At 38.2% G+C, this 24,463-nt stretch overlaps 1 protein-coding gene across 1 annotated transcript; it reads right to left on the bottom strand.

Annotated features, from left to right (window-relative positions):
- Nucleotides 1–1,091: 1,091 nt before the first annotated feature.
- Nucleotides 1,092–23,268, bottom strand: SLC15A4 (solute carrier family 15 member 4). Its single transcript, XM_026037754.1, has 8 exons — nt 22,708–23,268; nt 16,824–17,119; nt 15,777–15,945; nt 14,667–14,744; nt 11,956–12,124; nt 9,271–9,426; nt 4,867–5,025; nt 1,092–2,473 (listed from the first exon to the last, which is right to left on the bottom strand). Exons 1-8 carry the CDS (start codon nt 23,266–23,268, stop codon nt 2,325–2,327), a joined length of 1,737 nt encoding a protein of 578 aa, XP_025893539.1. The 3' UTR covers nt 1,092–2,324.
- Nucleotides 23,269–24,463: the final 1,195 nt, after the last annotated feature.

Below are 24,463 nucleotides of genomic sequence, written 5' to 3'. Positions count from 1 at the left end.
GTTGTAATTAATTCTTGACTGTGGAAATAGAACATTTTTCCATCCTTTGTTTCATCTTCTTACTCTAAYAGGATGCAGGTTCATAAACCACTAGACACCTAGCAAAGCATGTTTGAACACATGTGTAAGTTCACCCACGTACTATCCAACCAGGTTTTGACAACTGCTCTTTCTGCTGATGYAGAGAACACAAAATCTATGCTGAGACTACTGTATAGAGGCAAAGAAAAASAAGGTTAAAGGTCTCCCATTTTCTAAAGAGGAATATTCAATATAGACTTTGGACATAAAAGGCCCAGTAAAACCAGTTCAGCAAGTTATAGGAGCTTATATCCTATACATCCACTTCGTGATCTCAAATGAAACACAGGGTACAGTGCAGATGTTCTTCACACATGGTTAGATTATAGATAGTTATGGCCAGTGTAAGGTATGCGCTTATTTTTTCCCACAATTTATTGTGAACAGCAGTAACAAATTTTAAGATGCTAGATGCTGTCCTGCTTAGCAAGTGCTTATGCTTCAGTGCTGTGTGGTGAATTTAAGGTACCTGGGAAAGTCAGAGCCTTAGAAAGGTCCACGGAGGGTGATTCCTGTCAGATCTCTCTGCTGCACTGGAACAATCTGTGAAGTGACTATAACTAAATTCAAACTGCACATTTCAAGGTATTTCTTTAATGAGGTGCAGTGCTCAGTCACAAAGTTAATTGATTAATCTTATTTCTGTGACTGTAGTGGAAGTTCTAAAAGAAAAGACTGGAAGGAAGAATGAGCTAAGCCTCGGAGACACAAAAGGCCTCATCCTTTTGATGAGAAGTGCCAGATTAATCTTCATAAATGGTCATAATTACTTGTGCCTGGAGCTCAGCCAAGTCATTCCAAATAAAAATTAAATTATACAACTGATTGCATGTTCAGTCTCTTCCCCAGAGCATTAGAGCAGCCCTAGCCCTAAAGAAACAAGCAGACATTTACTGTATGCTCATGACAGAGTAGAGAACAGGAAAGGTTTAGGAAAATAAAAGCTAAAGAACAAAATACTTGGAGTATAATTTTATTCACCTAGAAACAAAAGGTCAAAAGTCACAGCATGGAAGTTCATTTTATTTTGTAAACTCATTACAAAGATGTCCACATACAAAAAAAGGCATTTTAACAACTTAAACACAGACAAAAGAAACTATAAAAATTCAGTACATTAATAAAAAGTTGAGATTTCATTTTCTTTCYGCATAATTCCTCGCAAATATTGCTTTCCATACTGCTCTGCACACACTCTGAAATACAACTGTTAGAATCATTAAAGTTAAGAGGCTGAATGTAAAGCCATTTGCTATAGGAATGTGTTGCTGAAAGTTATGAGCCCTGTAGCACGTTAGCTAGAACCGAGACAGAGGACTGCAGGAGCTGGCTAAGAGGCTTCTGAACTGATGATGCATTCAGCTGCTGAGAAAGCCACCTGAGTTTTGCAAATAGTTAAAATATTCTTCATGGAGGCAACAGCATTAGACTGGACATACACTTAGTTACAAAATGTATGTTTCCATATTGGCCTGATGCATCTAATGCTGAYCCTAAATTAAAAACATTTGTGAAGCAAAACTATTTCAGTCCCAACAACTGCTTATTGTGCACTAAAAGCTGCTCTGTGTCAAGCTACTGCAACTTGTAGTTCAGTCTTCCACGCTGGATACTCTTGATTGCAACTGTGGACTTCAATCCTTGAAATACTTCCGGGGAACATCAATTATAAACTACATTCCTTTTTACATTGGAGCTAATCTACAATTTAATTTGACCCTCTTTCTCCCCCAAAAATGACTTCCAGGATATACGATTTATTTTTTTAACCGCTGTTTGAACTTCTTGCAAAATCGTTTCTTTCCTACGAGTCTCCAATGTGAGCTTGAAACCGTTGGGCAGTTATCTAGATCCACAGCTCTTCACTTGGGAGATTTTCAGCTGGGGRGCCATCCACATTACAGAAGTTTTCTCTGATTAGCAGTGCCTTGTTACACTCCAAGTGCAAACGTCCCAATTTTTAAGAGCTAAGTAAACATCCTGGGATTAACAAAGAGCAACCTGAATGTCTATAGTTAATACGCTTCCAAGACTGGTGTTTGTCCTGCCCGGACGTAGTGCAAGAAACGAGCCCCGCCAACATAAGGCACTTACCTACGTGATGTGAGAGGGGCAGGGGCGAGAACGCCCGTAACGTGCAAGTCTAACAAGAGAGGCTCCCTGGAGCAAACCTACGATCTCGCGGGCTCCGTGCGCGGCGTGTCCTTGGCTGCTGCTGCTAGGAAGTCTGTTCGGAACAGTCCTCAGATCCTCCCGTTGGCTGCCGGCTCATTGATCTTTGATTTTTGATGATCGTATTTCACAGAAACAATGAGGAAAAGCAGGAGAGTGGCTCCTTGGATGGCAGCCAACAAAAAAAAGTAGTAGTTTAATTGGCAGCCGTTAATGTTACCTAGGAAAAATTGGGAAGAGGAAAAAAAAAAGAAGCATAAATAAAGAATATATAACTAAAAATATCAGTCCCTTCGGTCCTCAGTAATGAAGATTTTCTTGCAACAGTATGGATAAACACAAACCGCATGGTATTTTCAAAAGACTGAACATATATTCTTTTCCAATTATCCTGAACAAAAGATTGAACTTCTGAGGAAGATGCAAAGTCTGAAGAGAACTTTCCTTGGTGCTCCCGTACCTTAAGCTAAGTAATTTCCCTGTGGATCCAGCAATGCTCTTACAGGATGATTTCCCTTAAAAAAAAATGCAGAAAGCTCCTGCTACACAAAGCCTATACCTACATCCAAGGGCTGCCTTGGGAAAGTCGCAACAGTTTTAAGAGGCTAACGTATATACCTATACATTTTAAGKATGGTATCTTTAGTTGTAAAACTGCAATGCTTTCCTTAAGACAAAACTTAAGACAAAACAGCTGAAAATGTTTATTTTCATATATGATTTGTTCTTTTCCTTGGGGTAAGCAGAGATCAGTATCAATTTTGTACAGACAATTCATTTTAAAGCAACAACAGAAAACATACTTAAGTTGCAGCCATTAAATGGATTTTTTCCAGAGAAATTCCTGCAAATAGTCTAGACTGTAAACTGTTCAGAAACTGCTCAAAATGAAATGTAACATTCAAGACAGAAGTAGTGCCAGATGTCAGCTCCCCAACAGGCTTCCTTTAACTCGGACAAATAATTTTGTTCGTTTTTAAAAAAGCTTTAAGTTTTACAACTTAACTGAACTAGGTAAAAGTATGAATATTTGTACTGTGCTTCTACACTAAAAGCCCTCTCCGTTGGTCTGCTCAGCCTAGCTTAGCATTTCATGGTATCTGTGCACAGGAGGGCCAGTACCTGCTGCCTTTGCTAAGCCAAAGRAAGAAATCAGAGAATCCCAACAACGTATGCTTTTAGGGAAAAGCTTTGGCAACTTTTTAGGTAGAAAGAAAGCAATTTTTCTTCTCAGATTTCTTTTAGAACAAAGTGAAGAGCATGCAGAACCTTATGCAGTTTCTTATGCTTCAATTCACCTTTGCCACTCCCTCAAAATGGCTATAAATTAGTGATTTGGAGCACATTAAATAATGCTAAATTAAGGGAGCTCATTGCCAAAACATTATTCCTCTGTTAAGAACTGTACACTAACTCCTGCTGTATTTCCAAGAACAATATATTGTGGCTCGCATCCAATGTGCCACATGAGCCACAGCCAACTGGACCATTATAACCATCAGAAAGGATAGAGGGAGTAAAAATAGTGAATTGTACATCCATCCTGACAAGCTGTTCATGCAGCATGCATAAAAATGTTCAGATTAAATTACTTTAATTACAGAAACTTAAGATTCAATTAAATGAATATATAATAAAATGCAATAAAATTGAGTCTTTCCTTGACATTTAAAATATAATATACATGTGAAACTCCATTTCAGGAGCAGGCGTGTTTAAAAAGCAGTAATTATCCTTTATGAGATAGGATATTGASTCCATGAAGTCTCAGTTTTTGTCATAGAAATAACAGTCATTTCRATGACAGCAATCAACGCTGAGCTGCCAGCAGAGTCAGCAACCCTGCTAGGTTTTGGAGGCACTCAGTTACCACAGATGATATCACAAATTAACATTTATTTCTGCAAACTCATTGTTTCAGACAGCGTTACTCTTTGGTAACATCCAAAGCTGGTTTAYATGGCAAATAGGCTCAGACCAGATTTAAAGCAAGTTTGTGCAGCTGTGCATGCACAGTAGGGCTAGCACTTGTTTTAAGACCTGTTTACACACTCCTCCTGTTGGAACTAATTAAACCAGTGAGGATGGGATGATTTTTCTGGAATTCCCRAGGTGCCACCTACTGGTGCCAATAATTATTTTTAACGTCAACCAACAATAGAAAGCTTAAGTTGCACTGGACTTTAAAAACATTAGAAAAAGCAAACAGAATGAAATACAAAATTAACTCATGGTTATTGCCAGGAAGTCTCCTGAAACTAGAAAGCAGAATAATCACTAAAAGCAAGCTGCATACATTTTACTCCTCATACCTCCAGAATGATTCGAGGACTTTAAAGACAATATAATCTTATTCTTAAAGTGATAGCTCACTTAAATGTTTTTTTCACTAACATACAAAGYGTTCTAAGTAATTTCTAGTGATGAAATGCAATAAAACAAAGTTGAACAGTAACTGATGAAGACTAAATTGTCTTTAAAGCAATAGTAAATAAATCTATAATGTCAAAATAATACCACATTAAGCGACAACAGTTCCATATGCTCAAAGTTTAATTATTTCTGAAAGAAGCCTTTTACTTTAGAGAATTGGAATACATGAAAATAACTTACCAAAATCTGTGTGATTACTCATCCAGCCGATTTCTTTAATAGACACCAGAGCCAACAGTCCAGAGCCAACAAATGATCCAATCCCCGAAAAGAAAAAGAACAGCCCCATAATAGCACTCTGCATGGATTTGGGAGCAGCTGAATAGGCAAATTCTAGACCTTTATTAAAAGAAAAATATTGTAATTGTAAGATATAGGACATAAAAATGGTTTGTTCTAGTTCAGTGTAATAGAAGCTAAAAAAAAAAGTGGCAGAATGACTCAGGACCAGCCATGTTCCCTCTTTTTGCTAGTTAAGAAATGGCCTAGAGATTCAAGTAATTGCCTTGCCATGGATGTTCAAAGAACCTGGCAGCTCCATTYCCATGTCCTCCGTTTCATTTGTTTCTGTTGTGCAGCATTTATAAAGCACATGGCCTTCCTTGCTCAGAAAAACAGTACTAGGAACTGAAGGACACGCTTGCACTGACCATGAGCACTTATTTCCCTCAGAGATACAGACAGACAGTGAGTCAGTATGTGCAGGCAGATAAATTAATTTTAGCTGGAAAGGAAGTAATTAATTTTAATTTAATTTTGATCTAGAATACTCCGAGTCAACTAGTTGCCTGTCTGTTCTTTGAAGCATTGCAGAAATGGAGCTTAAACTCCAAGCTCTCCTTATTTAGGTTTCAACAAATAAAAACAGGAAAAAAGCCAGTTGTGTCAATTTAAAAACAATCTGTACTAGCGAATTTGGGCACCAGCAGGACACGCTGGGTTAGGCGCTGCCTTGCAAAGACTAATGCTCCTGATTAACACTTTTTAGAACAGTGTTCCTGCCAAAAATTAAATGGGGTTATTCACAAGAGACAGTTAAATACAGTCTCTGCGGCACTTTTTCTCTGACGGATGAAATGCTTATTTCAAAATAGGCTGCCTCTTACTGAAATTAATGAGAGCATCCGCTGCCTCACCTATTGTTTTTCTTGGCAAAAATAGCATAATAGACCTACAAAAGGACGAGTCATATGTCTGCATAATAAAGGTACACTTTACATTCACCACCAGTGTTGACTTTTGCTATTTGAGGCAGAGTTTAATAGAAAAACARTTGCATTTCCTTTGAAGAAAAGGCTTAACACCTCAGGCAAGTCAGGTCAATTTGCCCGTTGTGAGGGAGCAACTCTGTTCTTGTAAAAGAATCAGAACTAGTATGTTTTTTACTTATTGACCTGAGAGCATTTTGCACTGCCTCATGAGAAATCTCAAATAACCACCCTGAAGTTTTTCTTTTCCTCTTCAAAATGTCAGCCCAGAAGAGAACTGAAATATCCTTGGTGCAACTGAGCTCCGTACAGCTCTAAATTCAAATGGGAATGAGACAATATCTGTAGAGATGGAAGAGGCAGTCAGGTGGTAAACAAGGAAAATGAGCCACATTTAGTCTGAGAATTAGAAACCAAAATTGTTTTCAGTGTTTTATCACTAGAATAACAGCCCAGATTTTTCACAGAATATTTATCTGGGCAATTTCACCTAAAAAAAAAAAAAAAAAAAAACCTCACTACTTTCATGATAAAGTAGCTTGTTCTTATTCTCTTGTGAAGCTACCACAGTTTTCACAGATCTCCAAAGCATCAGTCACATTTTGCTTACCAGGATTTGTACATATTGAACAATTTAAGCTCAAGCACATCACATGAAAGAGGATGTCATTGTCCATTTAGAGAGATGCAYTGGATTTGAGTATTACTGTAAAAAAAAATCTAAAAACTAAAATAGATATAACACTATGCACTTTTCACAACAAAATAAGTCACGTTTCTGAACCTGAATAGTGTTTTCAGTGACCTTAATATTTAATCTGGCATAAAGAACACAGAATCTTTTCTTTGCCTTCAGAGATATTCTTGCCTGCTGGCAGCCATTGATAACGATTTCATGCTACCTCAAACAAGCGATTTTGAAATTAAACCTTCTAGTTGGTGTTGTCATGTGAGATTATGACTCCCAGCTAAATAGGGGTGCTTTAAGAGGACTGACAGACTAATACAAAAGATTAATGCAATGTGTGTCATCTTTTAAAAGGTACCTCAAGTGGAACTAACACGGCATAATAAGAATATGCTTAGTTTTACAGTAAACAAAAACAAACCTATGTTTCTGCCCTTATGATATTTAGTCCTTTTTTGTTCACGATAAATGCTTCYAAATCAGTATAGCTTTAACCATTAACACTTGGCTTTTTCTAAAGCTGAAGTTCATAGCACAAGAGATGCCTCTATCAACATTCAGTAACAAAGTAGTAAAATATCCTCTACTAAGCCTTGAGAGACCTTCTTAAAAACACTAAAAAATCACTTTAGATAGGGATCAGAAGTCCAAGGTGGGCAAAAAAACTCGCTTTGTAAAACAAATTGTATGAAAGTGTAACACACAAAGCAATTAGGATCTGCCTGGAATCTCTGATTCTAGCAGAAGCAGTTGCATTTTTTTCCAACATTGGCCAGCTAACAGGTTTTGAAGCTACAAAGCTGTTATAACAGATGTAGCAAGTGCAAAAGAACAGCAGGGTATTCACGTTAAGAATAGTGAAAGCCTTCCAGATTTTACTTCCCATGAAGCCCACTAAAAAAGCATAAACAATCCTCAACTTGGAGCTCAACAAACAGGGCCTTTTGCCCTTGAGCTTTTCATAAACTGCAGATACATTTTTTTTTCTGCTTGGGAACASCAATAAACTGATAATAGTCATTGTCAATATGCAAGTTATCCATTTTATAAAAATATAAATTTAAAAGTTAGTAATTTTGGCATGAACATTAGCAGCCTCTAAATATGCTAGATTTTAAGCGTGTTGAAAGTTTTACTAACTTTGACAAAAGGTTATCAGAAATCTAGTATTTATTAAAAAAGGGCATAAGGCAAAGTAAGAGAGAGAAAAAGGCAAAAGCCACATTCTTCCTGTTTGCCAARCAGCCTGTCCACCTGGTTTTATTTCCCACTTGTCATGATAGTGCAAGACATGYAATCAGAAACTTGACAGGGGAGAAGTTGTTTCCCTCTCCAGAGCAGACACAAGCAGCCCATGGGACAGCTGCAACTACCCTCTCAGAGAGAACTGGAGCGTGCCAGCTTAAACTTCCCTAGCACAAGGTAGGAGACTAGTCTTGTGGAGAGAAAATGAGAAGAGGAAATTCCGTCCTACGGAATCTGAGGGGATGAGCTATGTGTAAGGTGGATATAAATGGATGATCTTCAACATTCAACATTCTGAACCAGTATTAAAAACGCATTAGGAAGTAACTATCATTAAGGAAATGCTGGAGTCACTGGGGGAGCTCTGATAAACCAGCCAGCTCTACAATTCTACGTAAGTAATAACAGAAAAGCAATTTAACAAATCTAAGATTACAAAAAGTTTCTATTACTGGTACCTAGGTGTTGCTCCCAAGCATTAAACGTGTAAATACTGTGCTAAAAATTCACAATAGCATTTCACTTGTTTAATCATAATAAACCTGTGCCAGCCACACCACAGTGACAGCAGATAAACTGCCTGTGGGTTTCTTTGTGCTAATGAGCCCTGCATGAATATGAAACAGACCAGAAAATAACATTTTATAGACCTATTCGCCCTCTCCACCCACTTTACTTTCAGCTTAAAATCACTATAATCAAACAGCAGTTCACACATCATACAGAACAGTATTAAGAAATGTAAGATCACTTGTGTTTGTTCTAGTATCATGAAGTATTAAATAACTTCAGAAAAGCTGCACTATAAATAAGGCAGAAACTTAGTGTAAAACTTAGTTACTCTATTATTAATAATCCCCCCAAACTAACTTTTTAATTACATGGGATTTTTCTTATTTCAGAATCACAAGAATTCAACTTGTATGAATTTGAATTGGTGACAAACCTTACTAAGATGGTTTCATCTTTTCCTTTATCTCTAATAGGTGTTTCCAAATAGTAGCCAATTTTCCAAACTGTAGGCTCAGCTTTTAAACCACAAAATGATGAAACATGAATTTTATTTGCAACATGTGCTGAGAATTCAGAGGAAACAACACATCATGAAAACTCTTCTTCCAAATACAGCATTGGACAAGTATCTTTTTTTCTACAAAAGAGGGTAAATATCTTCTGCTGACTGGCTGACACGCAAATAGTCTAGATGTTACTTTTCTTGAAACTCAGTCAGGAAAATAACTTTTCACATAGCCAGTTTACAAATGTGAAAAAAAAAAAAAAAAAAGAGTGCTTTGCTATCACATATTTGAGTGTATTGTATGTTATTATACTTGGGAACATTACAGCTTATAGTGATTTGAAAAGTAAATATTTATTTTTGAACCTCTCATTCATGATAGATGGTATGTAGAGGCAGTTTTAAAGCACACACCAAAGACTTACCTGCTATACTTGCAAATATTTCACTGAATCCAATCAGCACATATTGAGGAATCTGCCACCATATTGGCAAATCTGCAGCATGGTATGTAACATTTCCAATTGTCTGATTAATTGTTCTAACCTTTACAACTTTCAGTCTGTTGCTTTCCAGAATTCCTACATGGGGTGAGGGAGGAAGGGGAGGGGGAAAAAAAAAAAAAAAAAGACCTAAAATGCAAACAGTTTCTTCACATTATGAATTTAATTAATAGTCCTGTATGACAATTAGAGGTTATGAAATCAGTATATATACTTCTTTATTTCCTGATATAAATAATTGCAGGTTACTTTTGTTATTTCAAGAAATGCAGTTCTTCTTCCATAGAAGCCCCCCCAAAGACCATAACTACATGTTATCAAATTTTGCCATAAATTTCTCTGCTAAACTGAATGTTTTAGAAGCCAGAATCTACTGATTCGATCTTACACTTTGATAGCAATAAGTTTCACATTTAATCTTACAATTTTAATAGTTAAAAGAATCTTAATTCTTGCCATAATTGTTTAAACTCTATAAATGAAGTAGATTTTAAAGCTGAATAACTTTAAGTACTGCTGCTCAAAAATTACGATGAARTGCATGAAGCACAGCAGATGTTCATTAAATCTAATAAGTTGTACTCTCACACAGTTTATAAGATATTTAAAATAATCTAAACAATCTAATAGGCAGCCTATATAGTGTCCAGAACTAATGCCAGTTAGATAAGTAAGTCAAAATGGAAGTATGCCACAAATAAATCATTTAGATACTTCCAAGACTGCTAGTGATTAACATCTTCATACATTCCAATTTTAATCAGTGCCTCTTTGAAGCAGGAATGTTTGGAAGTGATGTTGTACTTCGAGAATATTAAATTATGGTTTCTAGAAACACCATTTAATGAGAATAAAAAAAGTTATGAAATTTATAAATCAACAGAAGCTTCCTCTCCCTCAAAAGAAGTGCAGTTCCCTACACCGCAAGGTAGTTGCAATCGGAGATCTCAAATTCATATTATAATGAATGTTATGTTATGCTATTTTAACAGGTTAAACTTTCCAGCCAGAAAGCAAATAATATTTTCAAAGACTAAAGAACTGACGTTCACAGGTTCTACTGTGAAAGAGTTGGCAAGGATCAAACCAACAAAATCATGCATCACATTTGTAGGTGAACTGTTAACAAAAAATTGAAATTTTAAAGAATTCTGCTATATGAAATCACTCCCCAAGTCAGTCATGATAGTTCAACATGGGTTTTTTTTTCAGGATTAATATAGATATATTTTGCTGGTTATGAATTTACTTATAGATTGAGCCAGCAAGATCTATCTAAAGAGCTGACATTTAGATGTTTTAAATTATCTTCCTATGCTGGTTGCAGTTTTCCCAAGTTACATGGAATAAGAGAAACATTCCTATTTTAAGTTTCAGTGACTTTGCTGTAAAAACTTTACTTGCCCACATACAAAGTGACCTTGGCCTCATAAGGTAATTATCTCTCTCGTTGAGAGAAATCTTAATAGCTCAATAAAATGTCCCTCTCTCTAAAATATAGGAGATATAAGTGCTGAAATTAATTTATATAATGCTATCATGCTTTATCAATATGTTCATTACAGTGATGGTATGTGAAGGCTATAGGTTCTATGAAGCATTGCTCAGAGATGTTCAGTTCCACATCAGCAGTGCTCAACAACTATAAATCCTCTCAAATGCAGCTGATTTATGGCTCAAACAGAGATGCCATCTTTTTCCTTTCATGCTACAGCTAAGCTATTTTACACTACAACAATTTCCAAACATTAGAGAACATTGAGGTAGGGGGGAGGGGAAAAAAAAAAAAAAAAAAAAAAAAAAAAAGACCAAAGTGGGAGGAAACGTAGGGAGGAAAAAAAAAAAAAAAGACCAAAGCTGGGCAATGACCCAACTTTAGTACTTCACATATAGGCAGAAGATTTAAGTAGACTTCTGCTTTGTCAGTATTTGGAAGTCAGATTATATGTAATATATACTGATTATATACTCATTATATATATATACACATATACACACACTATATATAATGTATATCTACACACATACACACTATACGTAGTGTATACTTCATTCTGAATATTGTTTTACAGGGCAAAAAAAAATCTATTCCCAGATAAATGGTCACTAAATCAGACAACACAGACCTCTGCATTACAATAAATTTTATTTTATGAAGACTAAAGGCTTCACATTCAGCTCCTAGACACTTTCAGTCAAACCAAGAACTGACCAGTGAAGCTAAGGTCTAGGTTGAAAAAACATGGCCAAAGACAAATAATTCCTCTATATCATATTTCCAAAAAAATAACACTGTCAGTTGTGTGTCTGCAAATGTAAACTCTCTGCCCTGAGAACATTAACTAGCAAGTTTATTTTGAAAGGTATAGTCACACCCTTATTCAGGCAGAAAATGCTCCAGTTTTATCACTAAAATAACCAAAAAAGCTTAATATTTTGTGTAAAAGCTCCTTCATTGTGGGGAACATATCCATGCTGCTGTGTTCAAAAAATTCCTTGCAAATCACTCTTGAATAATAATGAATTAAAGACTTGCAAGTTTTCCTTTTTTTTAAAACAGAGCTATTGCAAGTAGCATAACTATGCAAGTAGAGGTCATTTTCTTACCTGCAGCAAACGCAGAACACATCACAAAGAACATTCCAACTGCAATCCTCTTCAGCGAGGATGGGAGCAAGCCATTCCTCTTTAAAACAGGGTCTACCAATTTATCCTTTAAGGGTATTAGGATCAGGATAAGCACCGCATCAAACATAGTCAACCAGGCAGCTGGAAACTGAAAGGGTGGATGACTTAAGTTAGCGATTTCATTCCTATGGGTTGATTTGTACTCTTTAACAAAGGAAARAAAGTAATACTTTTCATGAAATACCGAGATTCAAAACAAGTTGAAGTGATAGACATTAGAAACTGAGTAAAATGAGAGCGTGTGAGAGGTGAAGAAAAACAAGCACTCAGATATAAAGGTTTTCATTTACTTTGGCAATTCCTATATGTTATCTCAGATTTCTCACCATAGTAACTCCAACAGGATTACATACTCCCACCTTTTAATATCAAGAGGAAATATGTCTTTTTTAGTATTATGCAGAGATACATGAAGAGTTTAAGAAAAAATAGCCCTGCGCAATACTCCCTATCTAAAAATGCTACTATTCGTTTCCTTAATTACCTCAAATTGTTTAAATTTGAGGAAGCAAAGTACTCAGAATTGCTTTAAAAGATATTATTTACATCACATAGTGATGAAGCTTAAGAATTCTTCAGGTTCACCATATACCAAGATGATAAAAAACATATAAAACTATTTGATTTTTGTTGTTAATGCTTTGAGATGGCAGCAAAGTCATTTCAAAATAAAATAAGAACAGCAGAACTGATGCAATGCAGAAAAAGGAGACAGTCATTGTTATGCATGATGAAAAAATAATTATTTAAAAGTGTCAAGTCAGATGCTAGGATTATTGTTCCATTACCCTGGATTCAAATTCAGCATAATTTAAGTAAATGCTAAATACAGCTGAACTAATTTTTTTAAAGACACACTTTTGAGTTAGAAAAAGTGGTCGTACAGTATTTGTACTACTTTAAAGCCTTTTCAGTTAAAGCTAACATTGAGAGTCATTCCTTAATGGAAATAATTCTGTGAAATACAATGCTCTACTTACAGGTGAAAACCTGTAATTCAACTACCAAGGAGGTGGAGAAAAACTCAGTCTGACAGCTGAAGCTCTATATTTATTTCTACATAATAAATATTCAGACAGAAACTATGGGATATATTTAAGATCATCAAGGTAGAGATTTGCACAAAAGATTTTAGGCATATTAATTCCTACTATGCAGCTTCTATGTTTAGGCTTCCATAAAAGGCTGGCTATATTGATCACCCCATGCTCATCAGTTCCACAGGCTTATGTGTACTTTATCAGAAAAAAGAAAATTCACTTTGTTAATTCAATTCAGTAATAAGGCTCTAACAAGCCACTTAAGTGACTCATAATATCAAAAGAATTCCTATGACGTCTCTCCCATGAGGAGAGGAAAAAGAAATGTGAAAGGTTATACTAATGGAAAGGGCAGAAAGAGTTACATATCAAGGAGTAAAAAAACATAAATGTGACCTTTACTAAAATGAAAATTAAGTACATGCTAAAGAAACAGCTCAAGTGAGGTCCAAGCTTAAAATTAATGCAACAAAAAGAGAAGCCGCTGTCTAGTTAAGATGTTTTCCTTTAAAAAAAAGTTTTAAAATTAGCACATGACTTAAGCAACATGAAAATGAACCCTGAATTGGCAATAGTTTTCAGTGGCAAAAGGCTATGCAAATTAAGTGCACAGACTGAGTAAAGTTGAGAAAATTTGCGTTAGTTACTAGTGCTGATAGCACACACTTTAATGAAGGAATCTCAGACTGCATTTGCTTTAGTTTACTAACTGTAAAATAATAAGTAACTAGATTTAGAGTTTGATAACGTGCCATTTTAGCAGGCTTATTTAGGTAGTATTTCTAATATCCATTAAACTCTTAGCTGCGATTCAGAAACAGCTCTTTGGGTAGCTCAAAAAATTAAGTACAAGCATTTTTTGTTTTTTCCATCTGTAAAAAGGAGCAATTCTACCTTATTGATATCATTAATTTCAAATAAAAGAGAAGAAATTTAATTTTAAAAGCATATTTAGTAAGTCTGTTAGTAATATATACTCATAATTTTTTTGTTTCTACTTATCAGAACCAATTTTACAACTACATGATGCCGGCCTTATTTGAAAGACACTGACTGAGCAACTTCCTTCGACATGCAAAACTCATTCAAGGTAATGTGATTATTGATTAATTAGTATAAAGTTAAAAATATAATTCAGATTGCAGTTTTGGAAATACTAATGATTCCACTTAAGAATGGGTAACTGCAATTTTGGAGATAGTATTTCCATTAGGAATGGATTTTCCTACTGAATTTGTAGGACTGCTCATGTAAATACACCTTTGCAAACTTAGGACACAAAAAATTTAAAAGCTTCCTTCAAAGATCCTATTTTGTGCATTGAAGAAGAAAGACACCCTTAATTAAGGCAGCAAATGTTATCTGAATACACTGAAAACAGAGTGGTGTAATGTCTGCATACCAGTAAAAAATACTAAAATCTGTTTTATGCCTTATGCTTCCAAACACCCAGTTATTTGTGTCTGTAGCCCTTGATTCCCCTTAYCTACTATCCTGGCTCTCCAAATTTATGTAAAACACTTAGCTGCTTTTTATTCCAACTAACAAAACAAACAACCCCCACATTTTTAAGTGTTTTGCYCTACTTACTGTATGAGTAGAATTGGTGTCATTTGATATTTCAGGAATTTTCAGATGAAGACTTTGCAATACATAAGTTGTCTGCATCTAACATTAAGAAAGATGAGTTTACATTACTCAGACCAGTCAGTCATTAGCAAAYATTATACCAGAGGTGAAGTACTAATACTTCAAAACAAAAGAATAATTGCTAGAACATTATAGGCTTTTTCTAATTCTATGTTTATCATTATTAAAAGAAAAAGGAATCATTCATGTGACTTTAAGCATAATTTCTGGATTCTTTTTTCCCCTAAAATAATTGCTATCCTAAGATAAAGGAACCAGAAAAGAATTAATTAAGATGAAATCTAGGCCACTTGCACTGACCTATCTGAAGATTAAACAGAGCATAATATTTAAGATATCTTAATTTGCGCAACCATTAGTTTTAACTAAGAGCTAATTTAATTTATTTTTAGTTATTTTCCTTCATTAATTTAATCATCAAGTCAAAATATTGATTTTTCTGGTAAGTATTCTTAGTAACCATTTTTCATCTCCCAGCTTCAGGGTAAGCTTCATTTTTATGAAAGAGATACAGAAAAATGTGAAATTAGATACCTTACACATACTGCTGAACTACTGCTACTACTAAAGCTACAGCTTTCCCCAACTACTGCATCTAAGAAATGAATGAAGTTGTCATCACTCAGTACTGTTTTTCCCAACACAATATTATTAAAGTGATCGTTGAGATGCAGCCTCAGGTATGTGAAAGGAATAACGTTGACTTTATTGACCACACAGTTATTTAAGAAGTGAAAATGTCAGTAATGCAGCTCTGAAAAATCTTGTTCAATATCCATCTTCTCTACAATCACAGCTGCTGAATGCTAACTGTAACTTTACAGAACACTTCCCTCCAGAAAGCTTTCAAGTGTTTCCTCCAGGTTACTGCTCTGCAGGATAATTTTCAGGGAAGACTGAGTTTYACAAGCTAGGCTCAGAACTGCAGCTTAATGGGAGTGCCCTAGACCTTCCAAATGCAGTGGGGAGAACATGAAGTTATGGCCCCTATGTTTGAAATTCTATTTTGAGACACATAAAAGAAAAAGTTAGACATTCAAAAATACTCACTTGGAAATACACTGTCCAGTAAGGTATCAAAGCTAAAAAGACAGGTATAATCTTGACAAGAGCTTTCACATCCTCTACTTTATCTTCTCTGAATGGGCCTCCACGAGACAACTTGGCCATCTCAAATAAGCTTTGCTTGCGGGGCTGTTGAAGAACTCCTTGGCCTTCACTTTTGAAAAAGAATTTGAAACATTTAGTTAAATAGCAACAAAAACTCACTTAACTGGCTCCCTTGTAACACTTTTTTTATCATGACAAGCTCATGCATTTCTAAAGAAAGAATTACTTACAAATAACTAAGCCAGAATGGATCAACCATGGGTAAAAATGTAAAGTGAAATGTTTCATTATAAAGGTTTCCTTAATTCTAATCCYCCCCTACTGCACATATGGAAAATTAGGCACTGTCATATGCAAAATTTCCAAAGAGTATCACAAAAGATTGTGATAAACTGTGATACTGTTGTAACTAACAAAAGGTATCTTAAGTGATCAAATTGTTCTGCAGTCTSAACACACAAAATCTCCAAGGAAGGGAGGCACTTGACACCTCCTATCATCCACAGCCACCAATATTTCATGGGCATCTCTAAGAGTAGGGGAGCCAGYTGGGAGGGAAAAAGCCAGTACACACTTTAGCAGCCCATCAGGGTTTTYTAAGCATTTAAGACAGATAATAGTGTTTTTTTTAAATTCAGGAGGTTTTTAAAAAAGACTTAAGCCAAAAAGAAGGATGACTAATGATGAAAAACAGCATGTTTAGGTAATGTTCTATTTCCAGCGATTCTGGGCTACCAGGACATACACAGCATTCTAGTGAAAACAGCACATTTGATTTTGCAGCATAGAGATCCTGCAGTCTCTGAATATTTTTCTTTTTCATCCCCAGACTCCCAGAATGTGTCTCCCATTGCAAAGTTCCAGTTCTCAAATCAAAATTGCTTATTCTACTGTATTCTCTAGAGCAACTTACTGCAGCTAGTTTGGACAAACTAGTTTCAATTCTTAGGCTGGAATTCAGACTGTACAAAAGAGCACTTTACAAACCTATTAGTTGATCGCTCCACATGTCTCTTTCTTGAGCAACAAGAATATGCAAGAATTTTAAACATGTCTGTGAAGGCACTACCGTCAGGTGGTTTTGTGATGAAGAAACTCTGACCACATAAGAACACCATGAACGAAATCCCAATGCAAATCGTTGGGATGCTATATCCAATAACAAAGCTCACGTTCTGTTGAATGTATGCAATGCCTCCCAGAGACAGAATAGCTCCCAAGTTAATGCTCCAATAAAACCAATTAAAAAATCTTCTTGTGGCTTCTGGACCTCGATCTTTGACCTGAAAAAGATTAAAAGAAGTCATTCAATTTCTGAACAAAATGTTTATTAGAATTCAATCAACTGCAATGCACAGAAGAGCCTGGGTTTAATTTACGGTCATACTAAAATGATTCAAGTATTTTGGGCTTAGCACGGTATTTGATGAAATGACACTGTACTGAGCTTCCCCATTACATCAATGACCTTCTTGAAGTTCAGCATCTGAAAAGTTATTCAAGATTAAACTTCAGTTTAAACTTTCAGTTGCTACAGAGAAGCAGTTATTATTTCTGCTGCACTMGTTTGATTCACATCATCCCACAGATACATACAAAAATTGAAATAACTGTTTCTTGAAATAGAAAAGTTGAATTATCAAAAAGAAAAAAAAAGCATTACTAGTATTCCAAAAAAAAATTCTTCCAACTAAATGTATGTAACATTTTTTCTAAGTCTCAAATGACTATATGACTATTTGACATTAAAGCACACATTCCAAAATTAAGTTTTAACACAGTTCCAGTTGCTCTCATCAGAACATAARTTGAAGGTTTGCCCTGCTGACCTTCATAATAAAATAGAAATTAAATTCGGGTTGCCTGAAATATCACAAGCCCCCAGTAAACATCTGCCCTCTATCAAACCTGCACGGCTTATAATGCTTTTTGTCCTTCTTGAACTCTACCTCACTGTCTCTCCAAGCAAACCAAAGACATCACTGGTTTATGGAATTTCTCCTGCACTGGCTTCACATTCCGTGTTGCATACTATAAGTCACCCTAAGGTTTGTAATTAAGTCACAGAAACTCAGTAAAACTCATAAGGTATAACTCACAACATATGATGTAAGAGAAATTATGCAAGTTAAAATTTGAAATACATAAAGAAGATCTTCTGCAGAAGAATCCGTAACACACTATTTGTCACCGTTTTATGACTGRAAGTCCATTAACACTGACCAGTGAATCAGTAGCATGCAAGTCTTGCTGAGTCAGCTGTTTTTTGATTTCTAGTTAAAGTTTCCCTTCCTCATTCCTAGACCTTCAAAAGAGCCAGGGTTAAAAGAAATATTAGAGCATCTATTCAAATGCATAGTTAGCAGCATTGCCAGGCGTTCAAGTCTGTTAGCATATCAATTACAAACTCAAAGCCTAAAACCAGGGGATTCTCCCTTCCAAGCTCAAATTTTGTACTCCTTCCTAATCTCAATAGGCATCATGCACATTTTCAGTAGCGTATCAACCTAAACGGCAGCAGGAGATTAGCAGGATATTTGACTGTCAGGGCATAATATCCAGCCCTGAATGCCCACCCCACCACTGTGATTCCTTCAAGCTTTTCACACATTTCTACCACTAAATGGGACTCAGGGGTATAGTAAGGAACAGTCCAGTAGTGTTTTGACTTTAGCAAACATACAGAATGACCTATTGTCCTGARCAGGCGCAATCACAATTACTCTTGATTTTCCTCTTTTAAATAATATGGCAAATTTGAGTAAAAACAAAAGAAAATGTGGAACCCGTAGTGTTCYGGTCACAGCAGCATGATCTAGATGTTATTGCTGAGAGCATGCAGGTGCTAGGACAGCCTTCTAATGAGGAAATAGAAACAACTTTGGTATTTTCAAGACAGCAGGCATGACTTAGTTTTTATTTCTTCTTTTTATTTTTTAGTCTAACCGAGACCCTATTTTTGCTGCAGTACAGAGGGTTCTCTTTTTTTTTTTTTAAGTAACTATCTTGTATGTACAAAGACTACAGTTACTCCAAAAGCAAAAGAAAAAAAATACTTAGTATTATGGGTATGGGTATCCACAGAGCAATAGATCTTCATATATTAAAGGAAGCAGTCTCAAAACTCACGTTTCGCATACATAGCCCTTACACCAGACTGATTATGGTCTGATGAGATGCAATTACCATCCAGTTTTCATGCTAAGGGATCCTGAATGCTGGGAATGCTACATTATGGAAATTGTGTAACCATTAGGACATTTACACCTACTTTCAGCAGAGGATGCATCAGCTATAAAGCTCTGCACTGCAATAGTCYAAACCAATTTGGGATACAAGGTTAACGTCTTCTTTACAACTGTAATTGTCTAAAGGCAGTTAAACAAAGAAAAATAAGGAATAACTTGATCTTCCACTACACCAGAAGAAAAATGTGATAGATACAACTCCAAAGCACAGCTATCCCCAAAATTAATACTCAGACAAATGATTTGCTGAATTATTGCTCCCCCAGATTTTTCAACAGAAGTGTCTTTCCTAGAAGATGATCCAAATACTGACCTAGGCAGTCTTAATAGCTTGACACCAAACAAAATTTCAAATATTAAGATTCTATTAGAGAAGTTCTCCAAATCTGTATATAAAGAGAAGGGAACCTATATAAACATCATTGCWTCTCCGTAACATAGGTGTTTAGATGCTTTGCTTTGTCACAAAGTAATTTCCTAGCTCTCTACAATTAGACAGTCTCAGAGAAGAAATCCCAAGGAGAACCATTGATCTTTGCCATAGCTACAGGGAAACTAACGCAAAAACTTTTCCCTATGCACATTTACCTCAGTGGATCAGGAAACTAATCCTGAAGCAATGCCACTGTGCGTAAAACAAATTGTTTCTCAGGGATCCGAATTTTGCATGGACAAAACTGAGTAATTCTTAAGGAATACCTAGCATAGCACTGTGCTGGCTGATTTTTGACATCATCTGCTAATGATCTTTTTCCTAAACTCCAATATTTCAAAGTTCCCGCTATGTCATCACCTTCCTTCTCTCTCTCTTTTCCCCCCCATATTGTGATAGATCCAAACATTTGACCTCCTGTTTTAATTCACATGAAAGTAAAAACAAAGATTTTAAAAAGTCAGACCTGACTAGTTTTCATTTGTTCCTGCAATTCACTGACAGTCACAAACGACAAATGAAAACAAAAACACCCCAAAATTTATCACAACCATGTGATTATAGCAACACCAGGAGTGTGTGTAAAAGTACACGGCAGTAATGCTACTGTAAACCCAGCACTTTTCTCATAGTAAGAAGAGTTTTGCAGCTACAGACTGATAGCTTGAATGACTACAAAGGCATTTTAGATAGGACAAGCACTATGGTTAAAACTAGCATCTCTAATCTAGCATCTATCTTAACTATATATGAAGTGCCACAGATTTGTCTATAATTAGAGCATTGGTTAGAGCCCATACTAGATCAGTAATCTACCACTACTGGGTCCAGTCTCTGGCTACAACGTTGAAGCTAAACCAGCTTTCACAATAATGAGAGTCATATTGTGCCCTAACCGTGGAAAGTCACAAACTGCTACACAGASAAGAGGAAATGACTGTGAAGCCTTGCACTTAAAAGGGGAACTGGAAAGTGCCAGGTTATATATATGTATCACATGCTTATAAACACTATTCTGAGAACCATGAGGTTCAGATTTAGATCAGCATGTTGGATCAATTTGCAGCTTTTAGAAAAACAACTCTTACTTATAAACTAGCTTTACTTAAATAGCTTCATAACCAGTTTGCAACAGCTAATTTTTGCTAAATTGACTGGTAAAGRTTATTCAGGACTAAGTCATTTGTAACAGTATTTCTAAATGCATCTATTTAACAGTAATGAAACACACATTCTTTAAACTTTAGAAAAAAAATTGGAAGTCAGTTTCCCATTTTCCATACTTACAGCGATTCCTTCCTTCTAGATATAAAAATCCTTTAAACATGAGTTCCCTGTCTAAATTATAAATTGACAGCTAAAATTGAAAATGTAAATGATATTTTTTTAGAGAGATTTGCAATGACATGCAATTAACAACATCTGAAAGCCAGTTCACGTCAGCTAAAGTGCGTGATCCACAGTTCATAGTGTTTCCCTTTGTTTGGTATTTAAGGCACACAGCTTATCAGCACAGACCCAACCAGAACACGGCTGTATTGAATGCTGGCCCCTCAAGAATGCAGTTTTGGAAGACAGACTTTATTCTCAGCAATATATATCCAGCTGCCCAGCAGTGCGCTGCATTCCTACGCAGGGAGAAGCCACCCAAGAGAGCCCAAAAGTGCACAGCAAGGTAAACGGAGTGCTGYAATGTATTTAACAATAGATAAGCCAGAAAAACAGAAAAATCCAGTCCTCAGCAGAGCATTACTGATTATTAACAACCAGAAAGGAAAAATTCTTCTGCCTCACCCTACATAAATCACTGTGAATTATCTACACCTCTAGCCAAAAACTGCTTTCAATGAAATCCTGGGGGGAAAGCCTTAAAAAAATATCTAGTTACAACAGCTACACTTCTATTGGCTGTGGTTCTTCTTTTACTCTCCTCTGCCATTATTTCTCTCTTATATTTGGTGTTCATAAAATGTTCTGGGGATAAGCAGTCCGTTTGAAAAACACCTTACCAGAAACAGAGTTATATTAAAGCTATTTCGCTTGATGGGCTCATGCTGGCTTAAACAGAACCAATACACTTGGGACATACAATCTTAGGCTATAATAATGTTTTACATTTATATACTGCATTTCACCTAGAACTCCGGAATTTATAATATGCAAAATGCCAAAGAATGACAAATGTAAGCTGCACAGCAGAGAATAGAGGTCCATTTGGCAAGGACTTTGTGGCAGATCATACCTCTCACAAAGAATTTCATGGCATTTCTGATAGCTGCACTATCCAGAACTCAATGGGCCAGTAAATAGACATGTAACTGGATTAGAGGTATTTTCCCAGCTTTGTCACCAAGAACTGTTTGCCTAGGGAAGCTTCACAGTATCTAAGCATCTGAAAAAAAAAAAATTTGTAAAGCCAAAATTACACTCCATTTCAACACGGACAGCCAGCACACTGTCTTACTTAGCATAAGATTGTATAAAACACCTGCAAGAGCATACACCAGGTGATATTAAGTTATGAGCTGCCTGTCAAATGTCTTCTGTAAAAACCGCTTAGTTCTGCAGGAATGATCCAATGRATGATCTCACTGGAGTGGGTCAGAACAAGGCTGTGTGACAGGACATGTCCTCTGGAGAACAGCCCAGGTGACACATCTACCACGCTGAGAGCTCCTGTCACCCAGGGCAGCACCAGGCAGCACAAGAGCATCACTCATGGTACAACACTGTGTACAGAGAATATCTYAAGGCTAAGAGAGCATTTGTTATCTATCTTTTGTTTACAGCAGCATGGTAAAGGCCTTTGACCACAGCCCAAAATGTCCCTGTCAAAACTAAAGCATAAATCAGATATTTCACCCGACCTGCTCCTAGATCCAACTGATTGGCTACGAACTCCACAACAGGGGATATTTAACAAGGCACAAATGGCTGTGGAGCACTTGGCCCTGCTCCTCAAGACTACAACAGCCTCAGCCAAACCAGGCACGGCACCTAAGGYAGGAGAACCGGGAAACCGGCGAGGGATCAGACCTAACCCAAAGCCGAGGGGACGAGCACCTAGGAGAGCACCAGGGGCTGCACCAGGCCGGACCACACGTGCCCACCCAGCCCTGAGCGTGTCAGACACTCGTCACCCGGCACTGCCTCCACACGGGACAGCAGCCTCCACCACATGATACTTGACCTGGTCGGCCCCGAAGGGGGTGATGTTGGCCTTGACCGACCCGACGCCCAGCCCCACGAGGACCAGTCCCACGAAGGTGGCGGCGGCGCAGTAGCGGGTGGCCCCGGGCGGCGAGCAGGGCGCCGTGGCGTTGCCCGCCGGCGAGGAGCAGTTCTCCACGGGCGACAGCGGGATGTCCCCGCAGAGGCCCTGCCGCGTGTGCGGCGCGGCCACCACGGGGAAGGCCAGCATGCCGAGCAGGTAGAGCGCCATGCTGAGCAGGATGGCACCGAACTTGCCGAGCAGCGCGTCGGCCAGCCAGCCGCCGAAGGGCGACACGAGGTACGTGACGCCCATGAAGAGCAGCAGGGCCTGGCTCGCCTGCGCGCCCTCCCAGCCGTACGGGGGCCCGTTGAGGAAGAGCACCAGGTTGGAGGTGACGCCGTAGAAGGCCACGCGCTCGAGCAGCTCGGCCAGCAGCACGGCGGCGCACGCCAGCCGCCGCCCCTCGAAGGCGCTCGCTGCCGCCCGGCCGCTGCCGCCCAGCAAGGGGCTGCGCTCGCCCGGCTCGGCCTCCTCCATGGCGGCGTCCCCGGAGCCGCCGCTGTCGCTCGGGAGGAAACTTCGCCGCCGCCGCCCGGTGCGGCGGGGGCGGGGCGAGCCGCGGCGGCGCGCCGCTATTGGCTGAGGGGGCTGTCAATCCGCGCGCCTCGGCGGCGTGGTCACGTGGTGGGGGTGGGACCGGCGGTTGGGCGGGAAGGGGCGGCCCGGAAGCGGCGGTTACCAGGGGGAGGGGCTTGTTTTGAGGTGAGGGCTCCTCGCGCGTCGCCTCCACTCGCCTTAGTGCGGGACCGGACCGGACCGGACCGGACCGGACCGGACCGGAGCGGACCGGACCGAGGTGCCCGGAGCTTTACCGGGCAGTTACGTGGCCGTTTCTTCCCCGCTTCTCGCCCTTGGCGGTTCCCGCAGGGCCCCAGGCGGGCTCAGGAGGGGCCCGCCGCCGGGACGGTGGGTTTAACGCTGATCTCTTGCGCTGGTTTGGCCTGGAAATAACGTGGGGCCTTTGGCTTTAGCGGGACTGTATGTCCATATTAATTACACTTATCTCAGGCCTTTGTGGTAAAGCCTTYGTTTTCTCATTCACTCCACAGTGACTATTCAGTCATAAGTTTTTTTTTCCTGCTTTATTTCCCATCTGGCAGAGCAAAAGTAAATAGAAAAATAAACAGCTTTGTTGCAGTAAAGCTAATAGGGAAGTGCAGTTGAGTGTTTCACAGTGTTGTTTATACTGGCAGGGAGGAGCCCCTGGAAGTGCGCAGATCTGTGGTCTGCAGGTGTGCTTATCTGAGGGGACCTGCACCGTGGTCACTGGGACACATGGAAAAATTAAAAGCTTGAATTCTGATTAGAAGAAATTGCAGTGAAGAGCGAAGATACGTTGGTGCCTGCAAAAATAGGGCCCTCACTGTTTGCCAGTGTGATACATGCTGTGTTAAAGGCTGTGGAAGGACACGCCTGTCCTCAGCTGAGGCCTCAGGTCATCACTGACCTCAGAGTCTTGGCCTGAACAAAGTGGGAAAATGCTCCTGGTGTTTTTTTTGATAAAACAGGTACACTGATTGTTGTCATGTCGCTACACCCAGCCTCTAGGTATGGCTTAGTGGGTTTTTTTTTTTTTTTTTTTTTTTTTTTAAACAAGACATGATATAGCAGGCTTGGTAATTGAGCAGCAGATGCTTGTAAAAGGGAATATACTCATTTAATGATGGGCCTG

Source organism: Nothoprocta perdicaria, unplaced genomic scaffold, assembly GCF_003342845.1.
Source record: "Nothoprocta perdicaria isolate Ctin4 unplaced genomic scaffold, notPer1 scaffold_2, whole genome shotgun sequence".
NCBI lineage: Eukaryota > Metazoa > Chordata > Aves > Tinamiformes > Tinamidae > Nothoprocta > Nothoprocta perdicaria.
Note: the sequence above shows the minus strand (reverse complement) of the source record. Positions and strands in the feature narration are given on the sequence as shown.